The sequence below is a fragment of the Pteropus alecto genome, unplaced genomic scaffold (assembly GCF_000325575.1).
Source record: "Pteropus alecto unplaced genomic scaffold, ASM32557v1 scaffold433, whole genome shotgun sequence".
NCBI classification, from domain to species: Eukaryota; Metazoa; Chordata; class Mammalia; order Chiroptera; family Pteropodidae; genus Pteropus; species Pteropus alecto.
The window spans coordinates 27692-41855 of NW_006433953.1; the positions used below are offsets into that span (position 1 = coordinate 27692).

At 48.4% G+C, this 14164-nt stretch overlaps 2 protein-coding genes and 2 pseudogenes across 7 annotated transcripts in view; 2 read left to right on the plus strand and 2 right to left on the minus strand.

The window, feature by feature from the left end:
• The first annotated feature begins 1058 nt into the window (after positions 1-1058).
• Positions 1059-1463, plus strand: LOC102897345 (annotated as a pseudogene).
• Positions 1464-8126: 6663 nt separating this feature from the next.
• Positions 8127-10120, minus strand: LOC102897585 (annotated as a pseudogene).
• On the plus strand, positions 10119-11925 carry METTL7B (methyltransferase like 7B). The gene is given in 3 exon segments (XM_006908858.2): positions 10119-10182; positions 10185-10621; positions 11689-11925. Coding segments are annotated over 3 exon segments (738 nt in total).
• A 512-nt stretch (positions 11926-12437) lies between these two features.
• Positions 12438-14164, minus strand: part of ITGA7 (integrin subunit alpha 7) — a 19200-nt gene continuing 17473 nt past the window's right edge. For all 6 annotated transcript variants that reach the window (XM_006908860.3, XM_015587069.2, XM_006908859.3 and 3 more), the window contains one exon: positions 12438-13146. In XM_006908860.3, the coding sequence (XP_006908922.1) occupies positions 12916-13146 (231 nt within the window). In that variant the 3' untranslated portion in view covers positions 12438-12915. The remainder of the gene's footprint in view (positions 13147-14164) is intronic.

Sequence of the window (14164 nt, forward strand, 5' to 3'; positions counted from 1 at the left end):
TCTCCCCATTCTGTCTTCAGTTTCTGCAAATTGGAAATCCTGGTTGGATGCCCTGGCACAGCCCCAGAGCTTTGCCCCAGATGGAAGCCAAACAGAGTATTTGAGGTAAGGTTGATCAGTCAGAAGGACTGGTCAGAAGCTGGCCAAAAGAAAGGCATTGTCTCAACAGACTGACGTTTATTATCACCTCAAGGCTTCAAGGCCCCAAAATAGAAGAAAAGAAAGGAGAAAAGGCAGAGTGGAGAAGAGTCAGGCAGGAGACCTGGGTCCTAGAGTTAGTTCTGCCATTAACTCGCTGTGCTTCTTTGGGCCAGTCTTTTTACCTTCTGGCTCCAATTTCTCATCTGTGAAACGGGAAGATGAGGATACACTGTACGGGACTTACACAGTTTCTAAGGTCTCCTCTTTTTAGCTCCCACATTTGTGTGATCTAAGGGGAGTGGGATAAGACAGAAAACAGGTGACTTTAGGTGTTCTCGCAGACCAGGACAGTACCCCCGGGCTTCAGCACCAGGCCAGGGACTGCCATCGAGGCAGGGAAGTCTCAGAGATCAGACTTTGGGGTCACAGGCATTTTAGCAGAAAGTCCCCAGGTGATTAAGTGGTGGCTTCTCTTTTGGCAGAAGCCTCCCTCAGAGTGTTGGGGGAAGCACATCACAGACGGTCCTGAAGGCTGGACACCAACGGGGAGGACTGAGTTTAAACGAAGTCCCTGGTTGGGAGGGGTGCTCTGTCGAAGTCCACTGGCAGATCTGCCCGGCCAGTGGGGGCCTTAGAGGAAAGATCTGGGAACAACTCCTGAGTCATGAAGGGATGAGCTATTTCGGGGAGTATCTTCTCCTTCACTGAGCTGCCAAGAACAGCCCCTGTGCCCAGCAGAGAGGTTTTGTGACCCCACAGTTAGACATGTTCTTCTCTGCTCTTTGCTTCTGCTGTGACTGTAAAGGTAGCAGTGATTCTCCTCGGAGTAGGGGTTTGCAGCTTCTGTCCTCAGGAGGTCACAGACGTGAACAGAGATTCAAAATTCCGTGAGAAGTCTTCGCCAGGGACCTGCCAAGATGAGCCGCGTTTGTACCAAAGCTGCGAAGAAGGCGGCCCGGGTCATCATCGAGAAGTGCTGCACGCGCCTGAGCGACGACTGACACACCAAGTGTGAGTGCGAGGAAGTGGCCGTCATTCCCAGCAAAAAGCTCCACGACGAGATAGCGGGCTGTGTCATCCATCTGATGAAGCGGATTCAGAGAGGCCCTGTGAGAGGTATCTCCTTCAAGCTGCAGGAAGAGGAAGGAGAAAGCTGAGATAACTACGTTCCTGAGGTCTCAGCCCTGGATCTGGAGGCCACTGGAGTTGATCCTGACACTAAGAAAATGCTGCAGCTCTCGGACTTTGGCAATCCGTCCCACCTGCAGGTCACTCAGCCTACACTTGAGACGAATTTCAAAATACCATGCAGAGCAGTTTGAATCTCTCTGCCGTGCTTTAATATTTCCAATAAACCATGGATAACCCATCAAAAACTGCACAACAAAGCAGCAGAGATCAAAGCCTGTTCAGAACACAGAGCAACTTTTTAGAGGAGTAGTAAAGAGAGATGAGAGTAGCCAAGACAACTCGGGGACAAAAGAGGAGCTTCAGAGTGGGGATAGGAAAGGAAGGGGGTGTATGGTACAGACGCCACCTGCCCCCATCTGGAAAGGATGAGAAATTCAGTTTAGTGGAGACTGGGATGAGTTGGAGAAGTTGTGGGAAGTGAGATCAGAGAGTAGTCGCTCCTTAGAGGTTTCCTTTCATTTGTAAAATAATCATTAAACAAGTTTTTGGAAAAGGTAAAACGTTCGCATGGTACAAAATTTGAAAGGTACAAGAGGGACAACAGGGAAAATTCTCTCTTCCACTCCAGTCTCCCAACCACTCGGATCCCCTCTCTGGAGGCACCAAATATCACATCTCTGATTTCTTGTGAATCCTTCTGGTGGTGGAGATGATCTGTGAATGAGCAGATAACACACACACACACACACACCCCACACATTTAGATGTATATACATAGATATGTATACACATTCCCCTTTCTTTACACAAATGGTAGTAGATTGTACACAGTCTTCTATACCTTGCTTTATCATATTCAGCAGATACTGCCAAAGATTTCCAAAGTGGCTATATCAATTTACACTTCCACCAGTAATGTTTGGTATGCTGTATCTTTTCATTCATTTGTTCATTCATATTATTATGGACTAACAGATTTCCTATTTTATTCAATGGGTTCTAACTTAATACCCTATTTACTTTCAGTTTTACTGAGGTATAATTACATATAAGAATGGGCACATATTTGCAGTGTACAATTAGATGTGTTTTGATATATGTATGCACCTGTGAAACCATCACCACAACCAAGATAATGAACATGTTTATCAACTATGAAGATTTCTTTGTTCCTCTTTGTGATTCATTCTTCCCCGTTCTATCCCCATCCTCAGGTAACCACTGGTCTGCTCTGTCACTATAGGTTATTTGTATTTTCTACATTTTTATATACATGGAATCTTACAGATGTACTCTTTCTATCTGACTTACCTCAGTCAGTGTGATTATCTAGAGATTCATCCATGTTGTTGCATATATCAATAATTCCTTTTGTTGCTGAATAGTATTCCATTTTATGGATCTACCACAGGTTATCCATTCAGCTGTTGTTGGACATTCGGGTTGTTTCTCATTTTTGTCTGTCACAGATAAAGGTGTCATGATCAATTATGTACATATCTTTGTGTGGATATAAGCTTTCATTTCCTGTAGGTAAATACGTGGGTGTAGAATGGCTATTTATTTATTTATTTAAAATGCGTAATTATTCTTTCATTTTGGGAGTGTCATTTAATTTTCTCTTCTTCTTTATTGTGTAAAATACACATAATATAAAACTTACCATCTTAACCATTTAAGTGTACAATTCAGTGGCATTAAATACATTCACACTGCTGTGCAAACATCACCACTGGTCATCCCATAACTTTTTTATCTCATAAAACTGAAACTCCATGTCCATTAAACAATAACTCCTCATTCTCCCCTCACTCTATCCCTGTGCAACCATCGTTACACTTTCCGTCTTTATGGTTTTGACTGCTCTAAGTTCCTCGTATAAAGGGGATCATATGGTATTTGTCTTCTCTGACTGGCTTATTTCATATAGCATAATGTCCTCAAGGTTATTCATCATATAGCATATTAAAGAATTTCAGCAGGCCAAATTTAGCCCAAGCCTCTGCCCCTCCAGGGCCACCTGTTAAGATTCAGCAAGCAATCCACAGATGCTGTGCTTATAGTTGCCTCAAAAGGCCACACCAGAAAACGAGGCCAGCTGCCTCCACCAGTGTGAGTCTCAGCAAGGAGCTGACTGGCTGAGGATATACCTGGACGTGGCTTGGATGGAGCCGTGAGTTGGGCTAGGCAGAATTTCAGGGAATCCTCTGGGCAGAGCGACCTTCGTTATTCAGTTTAATGGCATCGTGGCTGTGGCAGCGCTGTGTCCTCACACTGGGAGGAGGGAGGGCTCAACAGGAACAATGGTAAGAGATTCAATCTATCATGAAGGAAATAATAAACGTAAGTAGGGGGGAAAAGAGGCAAACAATTGAGAAAAACAACAAAATAAAAGTAATTTTTGAAAAACTCGACAACATTGACAAACTTTTAACTAGACTGATCACAAAAAAGAATCAAAGTAATTAAAATTAGGAAAGAAAGAGCAGACATCACCACTAACCAACTTTACAGAAATAGAAAAGATTATAAGGGAACATTATCTGTCTAGTAAGTCCAACATCTGGCCTTCCTCAGGGAACAATCCCATCGATTACTTTTTTCCCTGAGTATGGGCCATACGCTACTGTTTCTTTGCATGTCTCATCCTTTTTTGTCAAAAACTGAATATTTTTAAAAATATAATGTAACAACTCTGAAAATTAGATTCACACCGCCTCAGGAAATTTTGTATTTGTTGTTCGTTCGTTTCTTTGTTTGGTGACTTTTCTGGATTAATTCTATAAAATCTATGATTTTGTTGTGTGTAGCCACTTAAGTCTCTGCTCGGCTAGCTTAGCAGTCAGCTACTAATTAAAGAGAATTCTTTAAATGACTTCAACCATTAAGTCTCCCTCCCACCCCTTGCCGAGGGGCTGTATGCGTGTGGTGGCATGCCTTCCATACTCTAGCAGTTTACAACTCTGGCTTACCCTTCACTTCTGTCTTGCACAGAGCCTCAAGTTCAGCCAGAGGTGAAAGATGTGCAGCCTTATACATGTATATTGCCTTCTAGACCCCCAGGAATAAGTAACTTTTTCGAAGCCCCCTATCGACGTCCCCAAATTTTCCTTTTAAGATTTTAGCGAGCCTCGTTTTTGTCCCAATGGGTGTCGCCATCTCAGATAGCTGCAGTTTTTAAATATCGCCACTGATTATTTGACCAATGCCCCGATAATAGGGCTTTCCTCGCTAACCAAATGAAGACAAGCCCTGTGAGTGGGCGTTTTCCAGAGATCTTCCAGATAGGTCAAATAGTGACAGTTTTCTGGGGATCAGCTCTTTGGGGAGCTCAAACCCATTCTAACCCTTCCAATTGCTGCTAGTCTGCTGGGTTCTGCAGTTACCGTGGTTCTGAGGTCACTGGTTTCAAGGCTGCCATGGAGCTGAGAAATGGGGATGGGACTAGGGCAAGTTAAGACACCCAAACTCATTGCTCTTATGAGTCAGCCTTTCAAGAAGAAGGCCTCCAATCTATCACTCTAATAAAAACTGTTCTTATCAAGGCTGTCAGTAAACTCCACACTGCCAGATGCAGTGGATATTCCCTGTTCTTATCCTTTTGACCTCTTAACAGCTTCAGAAACAGTTGGCTACTACTTCCTTCTTGAGATATTGTCTCTTCTAGGCTGTCCCAGCATCACAGAGTCTTCTTGTCTCTATACCACTCTGCTGGCTGTTCCTTTTCAGACTCCCTTTTAAGGTGTTTCTTCATTACTTAATCTCTAGATTTTGTTTCTTTGGGTTTGGGTCTCAGATTTCTCTTTGTCTCCATTCTCTCATTAAGTAATTTCATCCATTTTCATGGTTTTAGATATCGGATATATGCTAATTTTTCATATATTTATCTCTTTAATTCAGACCTCTCCTGTGAGTTTCATTCAGACTTGCATATCCAGTTGCTTACTTGTTGACATCTTCCTCATTGTGTCTCCTGGATCTTTCTAGATTTGGCGCCTTCAAATCCCTTTTCCACTCAGTCCCTAAATGTGATTTACATAAACCCAAACATGACCATACCACACTCTTATTTAAAAATCTGAATTGTTCTCTTGTCCACAGGATGGAGTCCAAGCTCCTTAACATGGCAGACAAAGCCCTCTGTGATAAGCTCCTATGGACACCTCAGCTTCTTCTCTGAGTCTTTCTCCCTTGCTAACTGTGCTCTTGCAACTCGAAGTGTCTACAGTTTCCCTCCTACCCAGCTGTCTCACGCTGGAACCTCTGCCAGGTGGATCCCATACACCTCACTTGGCTCACTGACCCTCTCTTTGTTAGATTCAGCTCAGGCTCTTCTTTACCCAAAATGGCTCTCCTGATGACTTCCCAACTCTCATGGGGTTATAGGCCTCTTTCCCCTCACACCATATACAGATACTATTGTTGTACTTACTATACTGTACTGAAAATGCCCCTTTACACATCTGTCTCCCTTAATGGCCTGTTGGCTTACTGAACACAGGGACTATGACTTATATATTTCTATAGCCCCAACACAGTAGTAACTGATAATGTTTGCAGAATGAATGAATGTTGTAAATGAACCAGATGCATGAATAGGAATCAAAACACACTTAAAGGAAACTATTAAGTGAAATTCAAAGCAGTACTGCATGTGATTAGTGCAAAATATGCGTGGGACAGGCTCCATATTCTGTGGGCTGGAGTGTTATGTACGGTAATATGTTCTCTTCCCTTGGTGCAAATTAGGGCTGTCATTACTGTGAATTATTTTTTAATTCTGCAGAACTGCAGTAATTAGTATTTTTAGAAACTTACCACTCAAATTGTGCTTCCTGGACCAGTAATATTGGCTTCATTTGGCATTTGTTAGAAATACAGAGTCTTGGGCCCCACCTCACCCCATCTGAATCTGAATTTGCATTTTTAACAAGATCCTCAAGTCATTCATATGTACCTCCACATTAAGAAATCACTTCATTGGCTGAAAAAGGGGATGGAACTTGTGAGCTCAGGGTCTTTGGCCCCTTTCACTCCTCCAGGAGGCAGTGCTCTGTGGATCTTCGCTGGCTGGACATTCCAGAGCTTGACTTCAGAAAGTGGTGGTGACAAAGGATTCAATCTACCAACTGTACTCAGCTGAGCAGGTCTAGACACTCAGCACCTCACAGGCAGGGTCAAACAAGAGCTGTCTGGGGCCTGGGATTGGGCTTGGCTAAGTAGGACAAAATGGAGTCCAGCCAGGATCTGGTTAGGCGTGGCAAGAGGTGGACCCGGGTGGAACTGGTAGGCGAGATTGTCCAAGGCCTGGTCAATGAGCAGGGGTCAGGGCCAGAGGATCAGAGGATCAGAAGGGATTGGGGTTGGGGCAGGGACTGGGGCTGGGCCCTCAGCTTCAGGAATGGGGTGAGGCTCAAGGTTGGAATAGGGTCAGAATGTTTAGTGTAAACATCTTTTTTGGTAATCCAAAGCAATATTTTTACATTTTACAAGTGTCTGTGCTAAAATGGCTTGCTTTATACTGTAGTTAGCCAACTTTTACCCTAGGTCTCCTCTGATCATAAGGATAACTCACAGGGAGCTTGGCATGGAGTAGCAGAAGAATACGTGCCCCCCAACCCCTAGTACCCCAGCATGCTCTTCTTGTTATCTATATTTGTTGTGTGACTTCTGTATGTAGCCTCTTTATTCAAATGTGATGTTTTGGTATTTCATAGCAAAATAATGGAAACTATCAGATATGAGTTAGAGTGTGAACTACGGTGTGTTAAGAAGTACTGAGACCTCCCCTTTGCTTCTGTCAAAAGAGAGTTGTGGCTCAAAATTTAGAGTTTACACATGGCCTGGGAGGGGCTGAACCACCTGTTGGAGCTAATGCAAGCTCAGGAAGAAGTGTTCCTCAGCATAGTCCTGTTAAGGTTATCGTTTTGTAAGAAACAGTGTCAAAATCTTAACATTAGAGGCAGCATATGTTTTCTTACTATAAAACCAGATTTTATTGACTTGGGAGAAAAATTCATCCTTGCTATGGTGAGGTGTGCTTTTTTTTTTTTTAGGTAACTTCTGAGGAAATTGGCTCTATCACACAATGTCTACTCCATTCATGAAATCAGAGACAGCTCCCCAGCACTTTGGTTCTGCTAAAACGTGGACAGAGGAAAACTTCTGTTAGCATTTGGCTAAAATCTGAAGCTTGAACATACGTTGAGAGAGAGGAGGAGCCCATAAGAAACCCTTTCTTCTTAAGATGTAGATCGATATGGCTCTTTAACTTATGTGATACAAGGAATGAGTTATTTAGACAAAACCGTATTTCTAGTCTGCTTATTCTGGACTGCTCTATAATAGTTCTGTGGCCAGACAGGAAAGGAATGGTGCAGATCTTCAGTATAACACTGGGATTGGTTTTTTCTTTCCTCTGGGGAAGCCTGGAGAGACAGCAGGCTGCTGGCAGGGTGCACTTCTCCCCACCTCCTTGGGTTTGCTAGCAGGAACTACCACTATGATCTCTTGAGCTGCAGGTGGCTCTCCTGGAAAGAGAGAACTTGAACTTGATATATCTAAATTCCCACTCCTTTCCTCCCATTAAGAGCAAAGAACTCCCCAGTAGGACAGAAAAGAAGGGTCTTATTATCATTTGGGAAAACGGAAGAACTGTATGGCCTGGGCCTTTATTTATGAAGGGCCCTCTCTTTCCCCAGGATCACAGTTTCAGGGGTATGGCAGTACAGTAGCCATGTTGGGACACCAGAGCCAGCCCCAACAGGAAGTGTCTCACCAGTTGGGTGAGCCATGAGTTGCTTAAGGGAAGAATGAGATGATTTATTGGAAATATTAAAGCACGGCAGAAAGATTCAAACTGCTCTGCATGGTATTTCAAAATTCATCCCAAGTGTAGGCTGAGTGACCTGCAGGTGGGACGGATTGCCAAAGTCCAAGAGCTGCAGCATTTTCTTAGTGTCGGGATCAACTCCAGTGGCCTCCAGATCCAGGGCTGAGACCTCAGGAACGTAGTTATCTCAGCTTTCTCCTTCCTCTTCCTGCAGCTTGAAGGAGATACCTCTCACAGGGCCTCTCTGAATCTGCTTCATCAGATGGATGACACAGCCCGCTATCTCGTCGTGGAGCTTCTTGCTGGGAATGACGGCCACTTCCTCGCACTCACACTTGGTGTGTCAGTCGTCGCTCAGGCGCGTGCAGCACTTCTCGATGATGACCCGGGCCGCCTTCTTCGCAGCTTTGGTACAAACGCGGCTCAACTTGGCAGGTCCCTGGCGAAGACTTCTCACGGAATTTTGAATCTCTGTTCACGTCTGTGACCTCCTGAGGACAGAAGCTGCAACCCCTACTCTGAGGAGAATCGCTGCCACCTTTACAGTCACAGCAGAAGCAAAGAGCAGAGAAGAACATGTCCAACTGTGGGGTCACAAAACCTCTCTGCTGGGCACAGGGGCTGTTCTTGGCAGCTCAGTGAAGGAGAAGATACTCCCCGAAATAGCTCATCCCTTCATGACTCAGGAGTTGTCCCCAGATCTTTCCTCTAAGGCCCCCACTGGCCGGGCAGATCTGCCAGTGGACTTCGACAGAGCACCCCTCCCAACCAGGGACTTTGTTTAAACTCAGTCCTCCCCCAGAGGCCATCAGCGGCCCTGGGAAATGCTCCTCATGAGATTTTAGGCTATTGTAATTTCCCTCTTACGTAACGTCAAGTTGTTGATATTTTTTTCTATAAATAAAATCTCCTTTGGCCACTGTGCAGTTGGTGTACAGCCTTCAGGACCGTCTGTGATGTGCTTCCCCCAACACTCTGAGGGAGGCTTCTGCCAAAAGAGAAGCCACCACTTAATCACCTGGGGACTTTCTGCTAAAATGCCTGTGACCCCAAAGTCTGATCTCTGAGACTTCCCTGCCTCGATGGCAGTCCCTGGCCTGGTGCTGAAGCCCGGGGGTACTGTCCTGGTCTGCGAGAACACCTAAAGTCACCTGTTTTCTGTCTTATCCCACTCCCCTTAGATCACACAAATGTGGGAGCTAAAAAGAGGAGACCTTAGAAACTGTGTAAGTCCCGTACAGTGTATCCTCATCTTCCCGTTTCACAGATGAGAAATTGGAGCCAGAAGGTAAAAAGACTGGCCCAAAGAAGCACAGCGAGTTAATGGCAGAACTAACTCTAGGACCCAGGTCTCCTGCCTGACTCTTCTCCACTCTGCCTTTTTCTCCTTTCTTTTCTTCTATTTTGGGGCCTTGAAGCCTTGAGACGATAATAAACGTCAGTCTGTTGAGACAATGCCTTTCTTTTGGCCAGCTTCTGACCAGTCCTTCTGACTGATCGACCTTACCTCAAATACTCTGTTTGGCTTCCATCTGGGGCAAAGCTCTGGGGCTGTGCCAGGGCATCCAACCAGGATTTCCAATTTGCAGAAACTGAAGACAGAATGGGGCCAAGATGTGCCCCATGAGTCAGCTCTGCCCCAGCATTTAACCCATGACACTGTCATCTGAGACAGATCCTCTCTCCTCCTTCCGCCATCCTGCTCCTCTCTGAGGTGATAGCACAACCCACGCTCTTCAACTGGGCAGAGCATCCCAGAATTCAGGACTCAGCAGCACCACCCGTCCTTTCACCCGTCCCTTCGTCCCACGTAAAAGAGCCTGTGGGGCGGTGGGACCTGTGCCCTCTGCAGGGATTCCCTAACCCCACTCTACCCTGGTGAAGAGGAAATCACCAAGCAGGAGACAGAGAACAAAGTCCTATCACAGGGGAGAGGGGAGACCAGTGACTTCAGCAGCTGGGCAGAGAGAAAGGGCGGTGCCCCAACGGAAGCACCCCTCCGACGTGGTCTGCCATGGACACCCTGGTCCGACTTCTGCAGCTGCTGGTGCTGCTCCTAACGCTGCCCCTGCACCTGATGGGCTGCTGGGCTGCTGGCGGCCCCTGTGCAAAAGCTACTCTCCCTACCTGATCGCCGTGCTGACTGCCAAGAGCAGCTACAAGATGGAGAGCAAGAAATGGGAACTCTTTGGCCAGATAGAGGGGCTTATGGGAGCCTCCGCGAAGGTGGAGCTGCTGGATCTGGGCTGTGGCACGGGTGCCAGCTTTCAGTTCTACCCAGCTGGCTGCAGGATCACCTGCCTGGACCCAAACCCTCACTTTGAGAAGTTCCTGGTGAAGAGCATGGCTGAGAACAGGCACCTCCAACATGAACACGAACGGTTTGTGGTGGCTCCTGGAGAGGACATGACACAACTGGCTGATGGCTCCATGGATGTGGTGGTCAGCACCCTGGTGTTGTGCTCTGTGCAGAGCCCAAGAAGGGTGCTGCAGGAGGTCCAGAGAGTGCTGAGGCCGGTGAGCAGAATGGGAAGGGTGTGGGCGTAGGGCAGGCAAATGCAGCAGCAGCCAACCCCATGTCAGGGCACCCAGGATGGAGAATCTGGTGTCTGAGCACATTAGACACTCATCCACTCCCATCTGCTGGTGACTAGGAAATATGCCCAGGGCCTCGATGGAACAGAATAGGGTACCGTGGAGGCACACAGGAGAGCCACCTAGTGACGGGGAGTGGGAGGAGGACACCCAAGGAGGAGATGTTCACGTTGAAATCTGAGGGATCAGGCAAAGTGTGGAGAGAGTGGAGGAAATAGAGGAGAGCTCCAGGTAGAGATTTTAGGGGAAGTAGAATCCGTAAGAGTTTGAACTGGGTGTGGAGAGAAAGGGGTTTAGGATGGTTTCCAGGTTTCTGGCATGAGCAACTGGTGCAGGGAGTGAGAGAGAGTAGAAGAAAGAGCCATTTGTTGAGATGGCAGAAAACTCTTTGGGGCTTGTTAGGTCTGAGGTGCCACTGAGACAGCCAGGTGGAGAAGCCACAGAGGCCACTGGGAGTCCAGATCTGGAAGTCAGAAAAAGATGTAGCCTAGAGATGTAAGGTACATGAGATCACCTAGGGGGATTACAGTGAGGAAACGGGGGCTGGACGAGCTCCAGCTTAGTCGAGTCAGGTGCGAGGCTTCCCTGGGATGTTGGTCGAGATGTCCAGGAAGTAGGTGGATGCAGACACCTCGGGTGTGCGTCTGCCTACGATGCAGTCTCTGCTCCTGTTTCTCCGTCCTGCCATCTGTCTGCCCTCGGCTATGTCGTGCTTCTGGCCACCCTTCAAAGACCTCTCGCCAGCCATCCCACTCAGTCACGGGAGGTTCTTCACACATACTTTGAGTGGGAGGGTAGGAGCCAGGGGATCTGAAGCAGCCACCGTTGGCTCCACAAACCCGTAGGCCAGTGGCTGTCTGGCTCGGCTGGATCTCCACAAACCCGCAGGCCAGCGGCTGTCTGGCTCGGCTGGATCAGCGGGTGAAGGTGAGGTGGGAGGAAGGTTGTGAAAGGAGCAGATAAGAGACACTAACTCTCCTCTCTGGCAGGGAGGCATGTTCTTTTTCTGGGAGCATGTGGCTGAGCCACGTGGAAGCTGGGCCTTCCTGCGGCAGCGGGTTTTACAGCCCACCTGGAAACTCATTGGAGACGGCTGCTGTCTCATCGGAGAGACCTGGAAAGATCTGGAGAACGCCCAGTTCTCTCAACTCCAAATGGAGCGACAACCCCCTGCCTTCAGATGGTTACCTCTTGGACCCCACATGATGGGAAAGGCTGTGAAATAACCCTTCTCCAAGTCCAGTCAGAACAGTCCCACCCACCAGCCAAGTCTATCATCTACTGAGAGGGATCTATGCAGAGAGAAGACATCACCCCCCCCACACCCCCTGTTCCTCCTCCTCCCACGTCTGCCAGGGGAACCGCTAACCTCGATCCTTCCTTCTACAGTGGAAAAGCTCTATTCCTCTCCTGGCCACTGGGAGGAAACAATTATGCCGTCATGCTCTTAACTGCAAATTCCTGGGTCTCCCAATCTTTGCCTACCCGCCCCTAGGACAGCTCGCCACCCCTTTCCCTTGTTCCCTCCCATGGTAAAGTGCCCTCCCTGCTTTCCAAGAACGCAACCGTGTGCCTCCAGGATCTGGTCACAAAAGTCAGGATACATGCATCGCTGCCCAGCCCACAACCCTCCCTCCCACTACCACGTTTGTCCTGCGCTGTGGGGGTGCGGAGGGAATCAGGCCTCTTCTGGAGACCTCGGGCATGAGACAGCGGGACTCAGCAAAGAGGCCAGAGGTTTGTCCTCAGATGTTTTTTTTAATAAATAGACAAAATCCACTAGGTTGACGCAGCAAACTAAGGTCACAGGAGAGGAGAAACTAGGGAGGGAAGAGCCCCTGAGTCAGCAATGCGACCTCTTCCCCAACTGTCTGGCTAAGGCACTTTCGGGGAGACAGGTCTTTGGGGTCCTGTTACCGTGGGTGCATGGGAGAGGGAGAGATTAGGGTCCTTTCTCCCAACCTTTGCATCAGGACATCGCTGCCTTTCTCGCCCAACCCCATGACCCCACCCCCAATTTACCCCTCTCGTCTCACAGCATTCTAAGGGGGAGTTTGGGGGTGCTCCTCCTGGGAGAGAGGTCTATGCCCCTGAGGAAATAGATCCTGCCCAATCCTGATGGGACACCAGCAACACACTCTACCCTCTTCAACCCAAGGAGCCATCTCTGGGGAATCGGTAGAGGGGACCCGTGGGCCAGGCTGGGACAGAGGAAGCTAGGCAGTGCCTGGCCCAGAGTGCCCGTTGGAGCCCAGCTCAGGGTGCCCATCAGCAGCCAGGATGGGGTGTGCGTCAGGGCCCTCCCGTCTGGGGCTGCCCCAGTTGCTCCTCAGGATGGTACCCGTCTTCTCCTCCTTGAACTGCTGTCGGTCTTCCCGTGGGATCTTCACCGCATGGTATTGGGGCACGGTGGCCTCGGGGTACCGCGCCCGCTTGAAGAATCCCATCTGTAAGAACACCGGGCCAGGCATGAGGAGCCCGCAGGGCTGAGGTCCCTGGAGCAAATGTCCACCACGGCTCAGCTCCTGGCCTCCACCACCCCTGAGACAGAAGAAAACCAATCGCAGCAGAAAGGAGATGGGCTGGAGAGCATCTAGTGCAGTAAGCAGCCCCCACAGGTGCCACCATCGATGCTAGGCCTCAGGGTCTCATTCACAGCAAGAGAAAGGTCAGGCAAGGGCTCAAGATGTAGGACCAAGGACATCTTCCTTGGCAACTGAAAGAGGGAGTTGCAGGTGGAACATCGGGACTGCCGACCCCAAAGGTTTCCACCCGCCTAAGCTTTTTAAGAGACCCAATAGCAACCCCAGAACATAAACAAGATCTGAGGAAAAACGTGGCTTCCTAGAGCCCTGCATACCCAAGAATGACACCTCTCACACCTCACACACACACACCCTGTGTGCTTGAACACTGGGCAGCGTCCACCTTAGGGCTGGGCCCTCCATCCATGAATATGGTGACCTAGCCCCTTCCTAAATCATGAACATGCTGGCCCTTACATACCAAGGTGGAAATGTGCCCCTTGCACACTCACATCAGTACTGCCCGAGATTCCTACATGCTCAGACGGCACGGCACCTGCTTGCACACTCATGCCCGAGAAATAACATGCATGGCACCTCCCTGCAGTCTACATGCGCACACTCCGGGAGCCCACCCGACCCTTTGAGCATGCCCCAGGCTGTGTACATTCACCCTTATAACCTCCGCCTTATTATTACCTCCCACCCCAGTTCCTAGGGCTCACCCCACACTCATGCAATCTCATTTCTTCACTCTGAACATTCCTGGTCTCCTGAAAGCTGGATGCTCTACTGACACTCATACACATACATACTCACACACACATATTTGCACACACACACACACACACACATGCACACACACAACAATTACCCCACGGTCCCTGGACCCCCCGCTTCCACGGCTGAGGGCTGCACGGCCAGACGGGCCTGGTGATAT